Here is a 14947-nt window from a genome sequence, read left to right as displayed (position 1 = left end):
CCCCAAATATATATATTTTATATATTATATTATATATATTATATTTATTATATTATATATTATATTATATATAAATATATTTTTAATATATGTAATATTTTCATTGTTTCTCTTGCTCAAAAGCATGTAATGTCATAGTTTTATTAAAGAACAAGTTATTATTAACTTCTCTTTTTCTCTTTGGCTTGTTTTAGACTTCTGAGAAGGAAATAATAAGTAAGGAACAAGGTAACGTAAAAGCAGAGGGGGCCTCAAATGTTATTCTTTACAAAATTGATGTCCCTGCCAATAGATACGACCTCCTGTGTCTGGAAGGATTGGTTCGAGGACTTCAGGTCTTTAAAGAAAGGTAAGGAAATGTGTGTATGAAATACTTTGCTAAGTTGGATCTCTTCCCTTTTCTTACCCTGTCAGGACCCTCGGCAGGTACAGTTTGTCAGCCACAGTGGGATGACTGGAGGATGACACTCAATGGATTGTAGCCATCTGAAATTTGCCCGGGTATTCACCCTTTCATTTGCGGAATTATTTTTAAAATGGGGGTCCATGAATTTTTATTGCTTAAAAAATTTTTTAGCAGGTTTATGTAATTTCCCTCAGTGATCTTCCTGGGATGCATAGTTCGCTGGATTTGTTAAAGGTCAGGAGAAAAGCACAGGAGGCAGTACTTTGTGTAGTGTCCTAAGTGGAAAACAAGTATTTTATGATAGTTGTGTAAGCTTGGGCATGTTAATTGGCTTCTGTAGTTTCAGTCTCTTAATCTATGAAGAAAAAGGTTTTAAAGGCCCCTTTCAACTCTTTATTAATACAGAATGCAATAAATTTGTAAAGTAAGAAAGTTGGAAAAAAAAAGCTATAAAAAATAGTTATTTTTAGCAAGGCATGGTGGCACTCATCTGTATTCCCAGCACTAGGGAGGCTGAGGCAGGAGGATCGCCATGAGTTCAAGGCCAGCCTGAACTGAGACCCTGCCTCAAAAAACAAAACAAAAGTCATTTTTAAAAAGAGGCAGGATGTACCATGTACAAGGTGCAAATTCCCTATGATGAGTGTTATAATTATGTATGTCTAAAATGTGCCAATAAATGTTTTGCTATTAAAGAAATCATTATTTTTGTTTTGATTATTTTGGTCATTTGTAAAAAAATGAGCCTCCTTGTGTTGAGTAGATTCTGAATTTAGGAAAGCTTCTCATCAGTGATGTGATTGGCCATTTGGTTAATGTGGTTACAGTTTTGGGGTGACCCAGTTGGTTCTATCCATAAATTGGATTCTTATATTTTAGGGTCAGTGATACCTGTTTAGAGTAGCACTAGACCTGCCTGATCAGAATCTGTTTCTATATTAGTTACCTACTGGGATTTTTGTTTGAGATACAGTCTCTGTAGGTTAGCTAGGCCTTGAAATCACTGTGTAACCCAAGTTGGCCTCAAACTCATAGTGATCCGCTTGCCTCAGCCTCCTGAGTGCTGAGATTACAGGTATGTGCCACTACCTGGCTGCCGAACTGCCAAACTTACAATTTTTGCAATTTAAAAATATGGTCTGTGGCCCTGAAGCACCTACATCACGAGAGAGCTTATTTGAAATGCTGACTCTTGCCATGTGTGGTGGCCTGTAATCCTAACACTGAGAGAGGGTAAGGCAGGAGGATCAAAAGCTTAAAAGACCTGCCAGGACAATTTAGTGAGACCCATCTCAAAATAAAAAGGGGTGGGCCTATAGCTCAGTGGTAGAGCACCCCTGGATTTGATCTCCAATACAGTAGGGGGGAGAAAAGGGAGAAGAGAAATGCAGACTCTCAGTCTCCATTTCAGACTCACTGGATCAGGATATGAAGCTTAGCAGACTCCTCAGCTGATTGAATATGCACTGAAGCTTGAGAAACACTGCCCTAAAATAGCAGTTTCTAACCTCTGGTCGTAAGAACTGCGTGGAAATGCCTTCAGAGCGCACCAGTTACCGAGTCTTTTGTCTTGACTTTTTTTGATAGTAGGTCCAGGACCAGGAAATCTATATTTTTAATAAGACCATTTTTTTCTTCGGAGCTCAGAATCTTATGGTTGCAATAAAATGTAAACATTATCTAATTCACCCCGTTGCACAATGCTTTGTTGATGATTTTGTAGCCTTCCCTGGGACTCCAGTGATAGGAAACTGTTTACTGTGAAGTAATTTGTGTCATTTTTTGGACAACTTTAAATGTTAGAAAGTGTTATTTTAAAAAAATATTAAATCACAAGTTGACATTCTGTTATTCAACCCTTTGCACTAATTCTGTTGATTGTTCTATACTATTTACACGCAGAGAATATCATTAATTACCAAGTGTTTTGGTTAATTATGAGTAACTTTGTTATGATATTATTTTAGGATAAAAGCTCCAGTGTATAAACGGGTAATGCCTAATGGAGAAATTCAAAAGTTGATTGTCACAGAAGAGGTAAGAAAGATAAATTCTTATTTTTCCCTTTAAAAAATTTCTTTTATGTAATGGAAACAAAGCTTTTGTAAATAAAGTGAAGAAGAGGGGTTGAGTGGAGGGGAGGAGAATGGGAAAAAAAGAAGCAAAATAAGTTCCCTCCCCTGAATGTTATCATTATGTATATCTAAAATGTACTGGTAAAAAAATAAAACGCCACAAATTATTTTATGTATGCATCTGCATGGTAGGGAGAAATAAAGCTGACACTTGCAAATTGTAATTTTTTCAGCAGTTGATCATTTGCTGAAATAGATGTGTTGTTAGCCTCTATCCCTTAAAAAATTGTTAACTTATTACCAAGACAAAAGAAAACAAAATACCTGTTCTCCGTAAATAATTTGTGAAAATATCTAAATACTTACTAAAAACACATTTGAGGGCTGGGGATGTAACTCAGTGATAAGAGGACTTGTTTAACAAGCGCAAGGCCCTGAGTTCAGTGAGCAGCACTGCAAAAATAAAGTAAATAAAGGAAACGCATTGCAGATATAGTTGTTTAAATTGTGGAATATCAATGAAGTTTTCCAAGATACAGTCTTATTTTGGTAAAAATATGAACTATGAGCAAATTATTTAATGATTAATATTTTCTCAGTACATTTTCACAAATCTCACTGTATTTGTTGATTAAATAAATATACATATACTTGTTTGAATAAAAATTTGTGACACTTCCAAGAGTATAACTCCCTTTTTAGTGTAAGATATTATTACACAGAAAAAGGCTTAATATTTACTATCTCTAATGGAATTATGAATTTCAGACAGCTAAAGTACGCCCTTTTGCAGTAGCAGCAGTTCTCCGGAACATAAAGTTTACCAAGGATCGATATGACAGCTTCATTGAACTTCAGGAGAAATTACATCAGAATATTTGCAGGTTTGTGGTTTTGTTTTGTTTCCTCCTTCCCTTCCCTTCTCCTCTCCTGTTTCCCTTTAGCTTCTTACTCCTTCTACCTTCCCTCAATCCATCTCTCTTTTTTTCTTCTCTTCTGCAGAATCTTTTCCAACCATGTGTAAACTTAGTAGCATGTTATGTGAGAGTTTAACTTTGCTTGATCAGACATATTTGTTACTTTTTTTCCCTCCTGCTACTGGAGATTGACCGTAGGGACTTCACACTGAGCTATATCTCCCCAAGCCTTTTTTGTTTTTTATTTTGAGACAGGATCTTGATAAATTGCCCAGGCTGAGCTTGAATTTTCTAGCCTCATGCCTCAGCCTCCCAGATTGTCAGGATTACAAGTGACACAGGATTACAGATGGGTGTTACTATGCCCAGCGTTTTTGTTACTGTTTATAAATGGTAGTTGTATTTTTTGGGGTATGGGGGTGGTACCAGGGATTGAACTCAGGCCCTTGTGCTTGCAAGGCAGACAGTGGAACCACTGAGCCAAATCCCTGGCCAGAGAGACTATATATTTTGAATGACACATCAAAAGCAATTAGCTAATCCTGGAGATGTTTTTTCTTTACTTTGTTCAAATTATTATTAATGATTATATACTAAATGTAAACCATGCTAATTTGAAACATGAACTAACATTTTAAAAAATGGAAAACATTTTTGGCTTGATCTTATTTTTTAAATTACTGTAATTACAAATTGACAATTAAAACTTGATTTTGCATGCATACATGCATGCATAAAGTTGAATTTAAATGACTGAATTTTACTTATTCTGTCTTACATCATTTCTCATACAGCTCTCTTTAGTGCAATGAACTTTAAACCTATAATTCCCACATCTCTACAAGTCAGAGAAAAATGGGAGACCTTGAATTAAAGTATTTCAAAAATTCTTTTTATTTTTTTCTCCTGGTTCCCAGGAATTGAACTCAGGACCTTGTACTTGTGAGTCAGGTGTGGTGCCACTGAGCTAAATCCCCAGCCCCTTTTTTTTCCCCCAGCCCTTTTTGTTGTTTTGTTTTTTGGGACAGAGTCTCACTATGTAATTCAGGATGTCCTTGAACTCAGTTTGTGGCTCTGGATGGCCTTGAACTCATGGCAATCATCCTGCCTCAGCCTCTCAAGTGCTAGGATAATGTGCGCACCACTGTGCCTGGCTAGTATTTCAAAAATTCTTACATTTACTGATGATGAGAGAACCAAGATTTTAGGCAAATTTCAAGTTTCTTTGTATTGATCCTGTATCTCATGTTGATCCAAAGGTATACAGACAGTTTTATATATCTTGAATAATAATAGAAAAGCAAATTTTTATTTAATTGTAGGTAGTAAACTGTAGAGATTGGAGAAATGCTTGGGGTTATATGAGATGGGGTAGGGACAGGGTAGGAGAACCTTAAATATTGTATTCTGCAGTGAAAAATGTTTAAAAATAAAAATTAATCTTGTTGCAGTGATACATGCCTGTAATCCAGCTACTTGGGAGGCTGAGGCAGGAGGATCACAAGTTGGAGGCCAGATTGGCCAACTTAGACAGGCCTTGTCTCAAAATTTAAATCAGGGCTGGGGATCTAGCTTAGTGGTAGAGCAGGCTTGGGTTTAATACCCAGTGTGGGAAAAGATAGGGAGGGAGGGGGGACAAAGTTGTTCATGATGTTTCTGTATTCTTTAAACATCTGTAATATCTATAATGATGCCACCTCTTTTATTCCTTATTCTTTCTTCCTAATTGATTAGTGCGGCTAGAGATTTATCAGTTGTATTGATTTTTCAAAGAAAGGACTTTTGATTTCATTGATGTTTTTTGTCTTTCTGTTTTTCATTGATCAAATGGTACTTTTTCTAGGGCGAATCAGTTTCTACATTCTTACTTTTGGATTTTGTAAACGATGGTTCATCTAAACTCGTTCAACTATATATATTTTTGTCTTGTTGTAGTTATAGTTTGTTATTGTCCATGAGCATGTAACTCTCTGGCTAAAGTGTTGCCTCCTTTTTTGCTTGCCAGCTGTTCTGTTCGGTCCAACTGTGGTTGTTAAAGTTCTAGTTTGCCAGTCTTGGAGATTGACCAGAATTTAATATTATTCATCTAATGTTTCACATACATGTTTGCTTATGCATGAATCCTCAAATACATGTGCACGTACACATTCAACTCATTTTAAGAAGTTTTAAGAATGTAAATTTTGACCAAATCCCTCTTTTGGGTTGACTCTTAGAAGGCTTAGAGCCAAATTTGTGACCCTTCCTGGTAAGACTTAGGCCTTTAGGTTTTAATTTAGTATTAACTTTTCCTGACTCTGATTTGTATTTCTGTTTTTATTTCTTTCTCTTTTATTTTGTGCCTTGCTATACATTTCTAAAATTACCTCACATCCTTTTTATTTATTATCTTTTTTGGTACTGGGGATCGAACTCAGGCCCTTGCTCTTGCGAGGCAGGCGGCAGAACCACTGAGCCAAATCTCTGGCTGCCTTACATCCTTTTTAGCTAAATCATAGAATGGAAATGAATAGTTTTTGAACTGTTGCACATGGAACTTTAAGTATAATTTATAGCTGTTAAAATTAAGTCATTTTATTACCCAAGAAATAGCTATTTCAGAGAATTTAGGAAAACAGAGAAAAGCCCCCCCAAAATAGCAGTTTGATAGTTTATTCTAATTCAGTCAAAGATTTATGCTTCTTAGAGGACAAGAGGAAACAGGCATAAAGGGCATGCTGACTTTTTTTTTTTCTTCTTTTGGTACTGGGGATCGAACTCAGGACCTTGTGCTTGTGAGGCAGGTGGTGGCACCACTGAGCTAAATTCCCAGCCCCTAGGGGCCTGCTGACTTTGAAGATGTTCTGTAACAAGGTACTTGGGAAAGCAGAGTGGCAAAGAATCTGCTTGAGCTATTGAAATGTTTTAAGTAGCTTTATTACTTCTTACTGTTTTCATCGATTCAAGAATTTGTTAATTATATTTGCTATAGATACCATGTAATAGCAATGAGCTGTTTTAGGGAAGTGTTTAAAATAAAAATTTTTATAATTGTTAGTGCTTCTGCAGTGGAATATTCAATCAAGTCTTTTTCTCTTCTTTTCTTTTTTCCCTCCTTTCTCCTTTTTCCCCTCTTTTCAACATTAAGGAAAAGAGCATTGGTTGCTATTGGTACCCATGATTTGGATTCTTTGTCAGGCCCATTTACTTATACTGCCAAGCGTCCCTCAGATATCAAATTCAAACCTCTGAACAAGACCAAGGAATATACTGCCTGTGAACTAATGAATATATACAAGGTAAATAATCATTTTCATTATTCATTAGCCTTGTGTAAATCATCAAATGTTTCAAAGTCAAGTGAATTAGGGAAATGTAATGAATACTTTTTAAAAATTGCAGCTTCTGGGCTCTAATCAGTTTCACCTGATTCAGAGTAAGGCCTGAATCTCAGTTTTGTTTACTTTTACTTTTTTAACTTCTGGAATGATTTTAGTGTACAGTTAGAATTGAGAATCACTGACACAGATTATAGCCACATTATAATCTTCAAATATGTGCAATATAAGAAAAGTAAGATTTAGCTAGTTTGTGTGTGTGTAAGTCCATGTGTGTGACTGCTATTATAGGATGTTTACCTCCTGTTAGCATAGAGTACAGCAGGAAAAATTAATTCAGCCATCACTTCACAAATAGAAATGGTGAGTATAACTTGGAAAAGGGAGCTGTTACCCTTGGCCTGCTTTGCAAGAGGTTTCTGTGTATCTGAATAGTCTTGAGATGGTTTGCATCTTGTTTGATATAACATAGGAATACCAGTGCTTATCTATCTTCCATCTTGAAAAATGACTCAGTTGTGTTTTCCTGTCTCTCTGGTAGGAGATGAAGTAAAAAGATGTTAAGAATTTAACTTTTACTAGAAAATGTTACAAGTTTAGAGCTTTCTATAATTTAGCATGTTTTCTTGTTTTTATCAATTCCACCCCTCTTTTAAGGTCAAATTAGAGTGTTAAACTAGTTATAGTAAAAGAAATAAAAAGCTAACTTTTTTAACTTAATTTTTTTCCAGACTGACAACCACCTTAAACATTATTTACATATCATTGAAAATAAGCCTCTGTATCCAGTTATCTATGATAGCAATGGTGTTGTACTTTCAATGCCTCCAATCATCAATGGTGAGTTACTTATGAACATCATGGATTTTTTTCTGTTTCTTATTCATTAACATTTTTGTAAAATTGGCTATGGACTTGGATGAATTAAATAGATCTTGAGAGTCTCAGAGCTTTTGATTTTACTGTAATAGCTCATTTCATTTTCTTAACATTTTATTCATAAATGTATAAATATTATAAATATGTAAATACTTACGTTAATATTGTCTGCTACCAGACTTGGGGTTCTGTAATATTCTTCCAAAAACTGTTGATGTTTTAGTTTTAGCAGTATTCAAACTCTGTCTTGTTTGTAGTTTTATAGTGAAACTAAAACTTTACTTTTTTTTTCGTAAGTTTATTTTGTGAGGCAATTCAAGAGTGTACAACTTTAATGATACTTAAGCCATAGATGTTTGCCTTTTTGGAGGCTTTCTCTTAGTTATCATGATTATAATTATGTCATAAGGTTATGGTGAAAATTAAATAAGATAGTGCTTGCAGTAAAAGCTTGGTATTACTTTATATTCTTCAACTTAAAATGAAAGTTGTGGCTAAGTATGGTGGCTCACACCTGTAATCTTAGCACTGTGTGAGGCTGAGGTAGGAGCATCACAGTTGCAAGCCCAGCCTGGTCAACTTAGTGACTAATGAGACCCTGCCTCAAAAGCAGGGAGGGGGCTGGGAATGTAGCTCAGTGCAAAGGCCCTGGGTTCAATACCCAGTGGTGCAAAACATATATATAAAATAAAATAAAAGTTGTGTATTCCCTGATCTGTAGATTTTAATATTTTGTTCTAAATTTAAACTTTGCAATACTTATTTCTGAAACTGTTTTTTTTTTTTCTATTTTCTATTCATTTCAGGGAATCACTCCAAAATAACAGTAAATTCAAGAAATATATTTATTGAGTGCACAGGAACTGACTTTACTAAGGTAAATAAAAACTTTTACTCTATTTTTGTACCACCAGTTAGGATAGATTTTGCTTTTGGACTAAGACTATATGGTTAAAATGTAAAATGTGCTTATTTTGTAAGTAGGAACATCTTTTAGTAATGTATAATATTAAAAAGTTGCAGATATTCTGCACTTTGTTTATAGCACTTTTGTTACTTCAACAAAAGTTTAAGAAGCACCTAATGTCTTTCTAGTGCCAATAATGAGGTATGAGATACTTGACTTCAAAGAACTCCTGGTCTAGTGAGAGTAGCCATTTATGTAACTATAAAACAGAGACTAGAATAAGTGCTCTAAGGTGATCTGTGTAAAGTGTATACAGTATCTTAGTTGACTTAATTCAATTGGTAAATAATGCGGTACCTATGTATACTTAGTAATTTTTTTTTAAAGGAACTGGCTATAAAGTTTCATTTAGCAAATTGATGAAGGGTTCATGCCACAAAGATATCAGAATATGGATTTGTAGATGTTTACTCACTTTCAGTCACTACATTGATTGGATTGGATTGGATTGCCACGAAAGCTTTCTTTTATGGCATGTGACTTTTACACATGCCCAGTAAAGCATGGAATGAGATGGCAGTTAAGCGAACTAAGAAAGGTAAGCTTGAATGGCAGAAGGCTGAAGTATAGAAAGAAGCAAATAAATGGCATTCATGTAGACCTTACAGATTAGAGACCATTCTAGGTATTCCATGTATAATTTTTACTTATCAAATTTGCCTTCAGAAATATTGTCAAGGTAATACAGATTTTACTATTTAAATTTCTTTAAGGTTTAAATTTATGTGTTGACAAACCTTGGATATCTTTACTGAAGCTTATGTCAGACATATGAATATACATAAGAGCAAAACATATCTCAATTAAGCTATATTTTTTCCTAAGAATACTTTTTTCAGTTAATAAAAGTTATTTAACAAACTTAGATGTTTCTTACTACATACCATTCTACGTGTTTAGTGTTTACTCATGCACTTGATCCTCATAGTAACGAATGAGATGGGAACTTTTTTTAATCTCCACTTAACAGTTAAGAAAACTGAGATGCCAAGAGGCTAAGTAGTTTGTCCAAAGTCACATTGTTACTAAGTGGCTGAGCCAGGTTTCAAGCAGTCTAGCTTCAGAGATTTATGAAATTGATAATGTTTACTCCAATAATGAGCCATTTATCTCTTTTGAAAACTGATGAATGAAGGTTGAAGGAAGGAGAACTAAATGATTTGTCTCAGTCATGGATTGTAATTCTCAGAGAACTACATAAATGCAGAACACCTGAAGAGGAGAACAAGCCTACACATAAGTTTTCATTTCACTTCCATTTTTAGAATGTACGTGTAAGGGTCCATTTTCAACTGTTGGGAGACTAAATTATTTTGAATATTCATTACCCTCTGAGTGAAGAGAGATTTTTTCCCCCCTTTTTGGTACCGGGGATCAAACTCAGGACCTTGTTCTTGCGAGGCAGGCGGCAGCACCACTAAGCTAAATCCCTATCCTGAGAGAATGTTTTTATAGATTACCATATTATTTGTATTTTCATTTTGCAGGCAAAAATAGTCCTGGATATTATTGTCACCATGTTCAGTGAATATTGTCAAAATCAATTTACGTAAGTTCCTTGAGCATTTTTGTTGATGGCCTGCTGTTCTGAAGCCAAGATATTAAGGCCTTGGGCTAAATATGATGATGAAAAATGTTACTAGAATATAGAGTATGTTTGGGGAGATAAAATGTATATCTAAATAATATATAAAATAAAAAGTGGTAGGTATTTTAAATTAAAAGTTTTGGTGCTATTCTGGGTTTTGTAAGGACAAGTTCCCAGCAGCTGAAGCAATCTGGGACAGCCTCATGGTGGCAATGAAATGTAAGCTGTGTTTAGGGGTCATTGAATTTGAGAATGTAAAAGATTCAAGAACAGAAAAAGGAACAACTAAGCAAAGGTGGAGAACTGTATTTAAGACTGAAGTACGTATCCTATATATATTAGCAAGATTACTTTTTCCAAAGCATTTTTAAAATCAAATTTATTTAATAAGCCTTTATGGCCCCTACTATACATGAGGATCATACTTTGTCCCAGAGTATTATTTATAATTCAGAGTAAATGTATAACTATTAAAAGCATGGCTAAAATTACATGGTACAAAGCAGCTTTTTAAAAGAATTGACTTGCATTTCAGTGGTTGTTATTGGTTGGCTTTGTTGTGTAACACACTACCCTGTAGGTCCTGGGTCCATATCAGTATTGCCAAGGATTCCATATAGGATGCATACTGTGCACTACTAGGAAATAAACTTTGCAAGTGGACACTGCCTAAAGGGACTCGGGAGCCTTAGAACACAGGATGATGTAGTGTGCCAGTATATAGCAGTCGTGGCAAGCCTTTTAGTGATGAGTGCCCAAACTGTAACCTAAGTCCCACATATTTATTGCAAGGCACCAGCCCTGCTGTTACTGGATGCTCAGCTGCTGAAGCAGTGCTGGGACCACTTGGCCTCACCTGCCGACGGGGCTCTGCCTGATGTGGCACGTGTGCCATAGGTTCCCACCATTGTGTACAGAAAGATTAAGCCAAACAGCAGGGTAGGATGTGATAGATGTAATGTGTTATGCTTGCAGATAAATGAAAGATTTATTAACTGTACACATTTCTAGGTTGTATGATCCATTTAAACTTTTTTGCTTTTTTCCCATGAAAGGGTTGAAGCAGCTGAGGTAGTTCTTCCTAATGGAAAATCAAATACCTTTCCAGTAAGTATTTAAGAAATGATGGGTGGTGGTCATAGTACTGCTGCTAATGACTAGTTAGATTCTTCCTGTCAGTTTACCCATCCACTGACGCTTGTACCAGGTACACTGTGTGGATTTAATCCTCACTATATACAACCTTATGAAGGTAGCTGCTATTATTAGGTCTTTTCTAGAGAGTTTCTGAGGCATTGAAATAGGTTGCCTGTTATTATTAAGTGGTGGAGCTACAATTTAAGTTCAGACCGCCTGACTTCATCTGGTAACACACTTTGTTGTATAATAAAATTATATAGCCACAGTTCTTATATTTATCCTTTTCTTAACTAGTTAATTGAGGAATTTTATAGTCTCATCCCTTTAAGATTACTTAGCTCCACAAATCTAGTCTCTTCACACTTGAACAGTTGCTGAAGGCCATCACTGTAATTAATAAATTATTCCAAGTGAATTAATAAGACTAATTAATACTTTTAGGAGAGTCGCTGTCAAGATACACAATCTTGGTAAAAAACATAAACTATTATTAATTGATTAGGATTATTTCCCACATGACTTATCATAGTCATTTAGTTACAGTTCTGGTTAAGACTATTTGATGAGATTTTTTTCCTTTGGACTTGTCACTATACCCCAGTCATTTATGAAGTGAATCAGAGCCTAGATTAATGAAATAACTTTATATCGTTGTTTTGTATTTTGAGAAGGGTCTCACTGTGTAGTTGAGACTGACTTGGAACTCACTATGTAGCTCAGACTGGTCTCGAAATCACAGCTACCCTCCTGCCTCAGCCTCTCAAGTGCTGGGATTACAGGCATGTGCCACAATGCCCAGCAGTGAAATAACCTTTTAAAGTAGATAATACCTGCCAAGATCAAAGCCTCCTCTTTCCTGAAAACATTAGTGTTTAGCATCATATTTTATTCTAAAGTATGAGTTATGAGTCAGAATAAATGTATAACCATAGAAGGTATAACTGAAACTATTTGGACAATATCAGGTTGTTGTTGTTTAGTGGCTATTAATCAGTTAGGTTTTGCTGTGTAACAAACCACCCAAAGACTCAGTGGCTTTAAAGTAAACACCATGTATTTATCTCATGATTGTCTCTTATCTAAGACAGCTTAGCTAATCTCTGCAGAGCTTGCTAATATGTAAGTCACTTGTCTGGTGGACCAGCAGGGAGATGGCTGGAATGACCTCACTCAGGTTTGCTTCTTGGAAGTGGAGTCACGTGTGTTAACTGTCCCTCTGCGTTTAGCTTGCTAGCCTGGTGTCTTAGGAGATTTTTTTTTTTCTAGTGCTGGTACTAGAACCCTGGGCCTTGTGTGTGTGTTAGTCATGCACTCTACCACTGAACTACATCCTCAGCACAAGCTTGCTTGCCGGGTTCCCAGCAGCAGGAGAGAAAACCCAGTGCTTAAGTGCTTTTTCAGGTTGATAATCTTGTTGGCCAGTGCCAGCCTTGTGGCTGGATTTGAAGGATGGAGAAGTAGACACCATCTGCTATGATATGCGATGTCACACTGCAATGCAAGGCTCTTCATGCAGAGAGGGGAAGAATTTGTGGCCATTTTCACAGTTTACTTCATTAATAGTTAGAATTAACCAGAAGTTGTTTTTTAGTCTGCTTTGAGTGTCTGATTTGAGAAACATTTTTTTTTAATATGAGGAATTGTTATATGTTAATATTCAATATATGCTTTTGTAAAAAAGAAAAGTTTAGGAATTTGGTGCACTTTTGTCTTCCTCTAGATAACTCTTTAAAACCATCTGTTTGTATTATACAAAACATAAATTTGAAACAGTGGGCTCACTGAAGAGGAATAAGTATGAGTGTTTTGGCATTTGCTAATTTATTTATTTCTAAACTTAGAACAACCCTTAGGTTGTCTTCTTGGAGGAAAGAGATCCTCGGGGTGAAAAGCTGTTCTTCCTCACATTAAATAGCACATTTTCTCAAAGACTCTGAAAATTCTTTCTAGTCTTTTATTACTTTGTAGAAAAGAACAAGGTTTTGGAATAAGAAAACTATACATAAGTAGTAGAGAGTCAGAAACTAAAGGTTAATTGTGTGAGCTTTGGAATTAAGCTCTAAATTTGTGTAACAGTTCATTAGTTTATTTATAGTTACACCATGTGTACATGCACTTATTAAATATATACTGAATGCTTATCTGCTAAGCATGTTTTTCTAAGCACTGGGCATATAATACTACTTGGTTTTAGCAGCTTACCATTTTGTGATCTAGGAGTAATTATCCAAAACTCCTTACCTGTAAAATGCGAATACTAGGCATTTGCTGGGAGGACTAAGTAAGATTATCTTAAAAGTGTGTCTTATATATTGGCTCACAGTAACATTTCAGTGAAGTTTTTTTTTGGTGGGGGGAAGGTTTTTTTTTTTCAATTTGCTTATTTGTTTTACTATTATAATATAGGCTCCTTCTCCTCAAACTCTAGTGTGCATTCATTTTGCTCAGTGTCTTGAAAACCTGCAGAGTTGGCTTTAGTATGTCTGGTGTCAGTGTTGTTGGCTGTTCAGACCCAAATCTGCCTTTCTTACACCCACTAGATGCCAGTGCTTCTGCTCCGAGAACTGCATTTTGGGTATCAAAACAGTTTTTTAAATATATACTCTTTTTCCTAGTGGCAGTTACACTTTTGAGAATAATTTGGTGATAAGTATTCATGTACATCCCAATGTGAAAAGCCTGTATTTTATGTGTGCATGTTCCTTCTCTGATAACGGTAAAGTTATGCACCATTGAAGGAGAGGAGGTACTGACTTGTGAGATGTTCCCACCTCTGTAGTCCCCTGGAGCAGATGATAGGACTTGATCATTGCATTTTCCCACCTGGGAAATGTTAAGAGAACTTTTTTTAACAGCCTTAGACTTTGTGTGATGGATAATACATTGTGACACTTAAACTGTTCTTTCTTGGTCATTCACACACCTGTTTGCTTGAAATGAGACTGAATATCTTAGCCAGGATTTATAAACATCTTAAAAATGATGTAATTTAGGCAGAACAATACCTGGTGGCTTCCAGCCATGTGCTTGTTGGAAGTCTCAGGTGCACACAGATTGCTTGGAGCTGGACCTGCATTGAGAAGTCAAACCCAATCAAGACAAGAAGGGTTAGCGCTTCTACTAGGAGAGCAGATCACGCACAAACAGAGGGGCCAAAAAACAAGTGAAGAAGATCGAAGAAACGCCAACGTAAAAAGTCTTTGTCTGCTGGAGGTGGCATTACCTGTGACCTTGCTTCACTTCTTCATACATGGCTGTTGTAGCAGCATGGATTCCTAAAGATTGGTCCCCAGTACCACAAGACACTTTGATTTCAAGAGGAAACACTGGAGATTGAAGAAAAGCAGAAGTGAGAAGACTTGGTCACTTGGCAATTGAGTTCTTCAGAATCTACCAGATGTGGGGCTCCACCTTGAAGACCTCGTTACCGCCCAAGGGCTGTGCATCTAAATAAGGATTTACAACTTCAACTTGTGAATTTTTAAGCGACACACACATTCAGTCCACAAAATCTGCCTGCCTGCCTGCCTGTCTGCGATCACCCGGCGGCGTGCGCGCGAGCTCCCGGCCTGCGCGACAACAGACCCAGGAAGGACCCAAGGACCCCAGAGGGGGTTTTTTTCAGCTGCCTGCCTGCCTGCCTGTCTGCGATCACCCG

The 14947-nt window shown here is 36.2% G+C and overlaps 1 protein-coding gene across 2 annotated transcripts in view; it reads left to right on the top strand.

Moving 5' to 3' along the window:
* Positions 1–14947, top strand: part of Farsb (phenylalanyl-tRNA synthetase subunit beta) — a 69232-nt gene that overhangs the window by 8674 nt on the left and 45611 nt on the right. For both annotated transcript variants that reach the window (XM_010611800.2, XM_010611799.2), the window contains exons 3-10: positions 195–349; positions 2374–2443; positions 3250–3365; positions 6526–6676; positions 7447–7555; positions 8401–8471; positions 10049–10110; positions 11205–11256. In XM_010611800.2, coding sequence (XP_010610102.1) covers positions 195–349; positions 2374–2443; positions 3250–3365; positions 6526–6676; positions 7447–7555; positions 8401–8471; positions 10049–10110; positions 11205–11256 — 786 coding nt within the window. The remainder of the gene's footprint in view (positions 1–194; positions 350–2373; positions 2444–3249; positions 3366–6525; positions 6677–7446; positions 7556–8400; positions 8472–10048; positions 10111–11204; positions 11257–14947) is intronic.

The sequence above is a fragment of the Fukomys damarensis genome, unplaced genomic scaffold, assembly GCF_012274545.1.
Source record: "Fukomys damarensis isolate Sample0158 unplaced genomic scaffold, DMR_v1.0_HiC HiC_scaffold_16, whole genome shotgun sequence".
NCBI lineage: Eukaryota > Metazoa > Chordata > Mammalia > Rodentia > Bathyergidae > Fukomys > Fukomys damarensis.
This window is presented reverse-complemented; position numbering and strand designations above follow the sequence as displayed.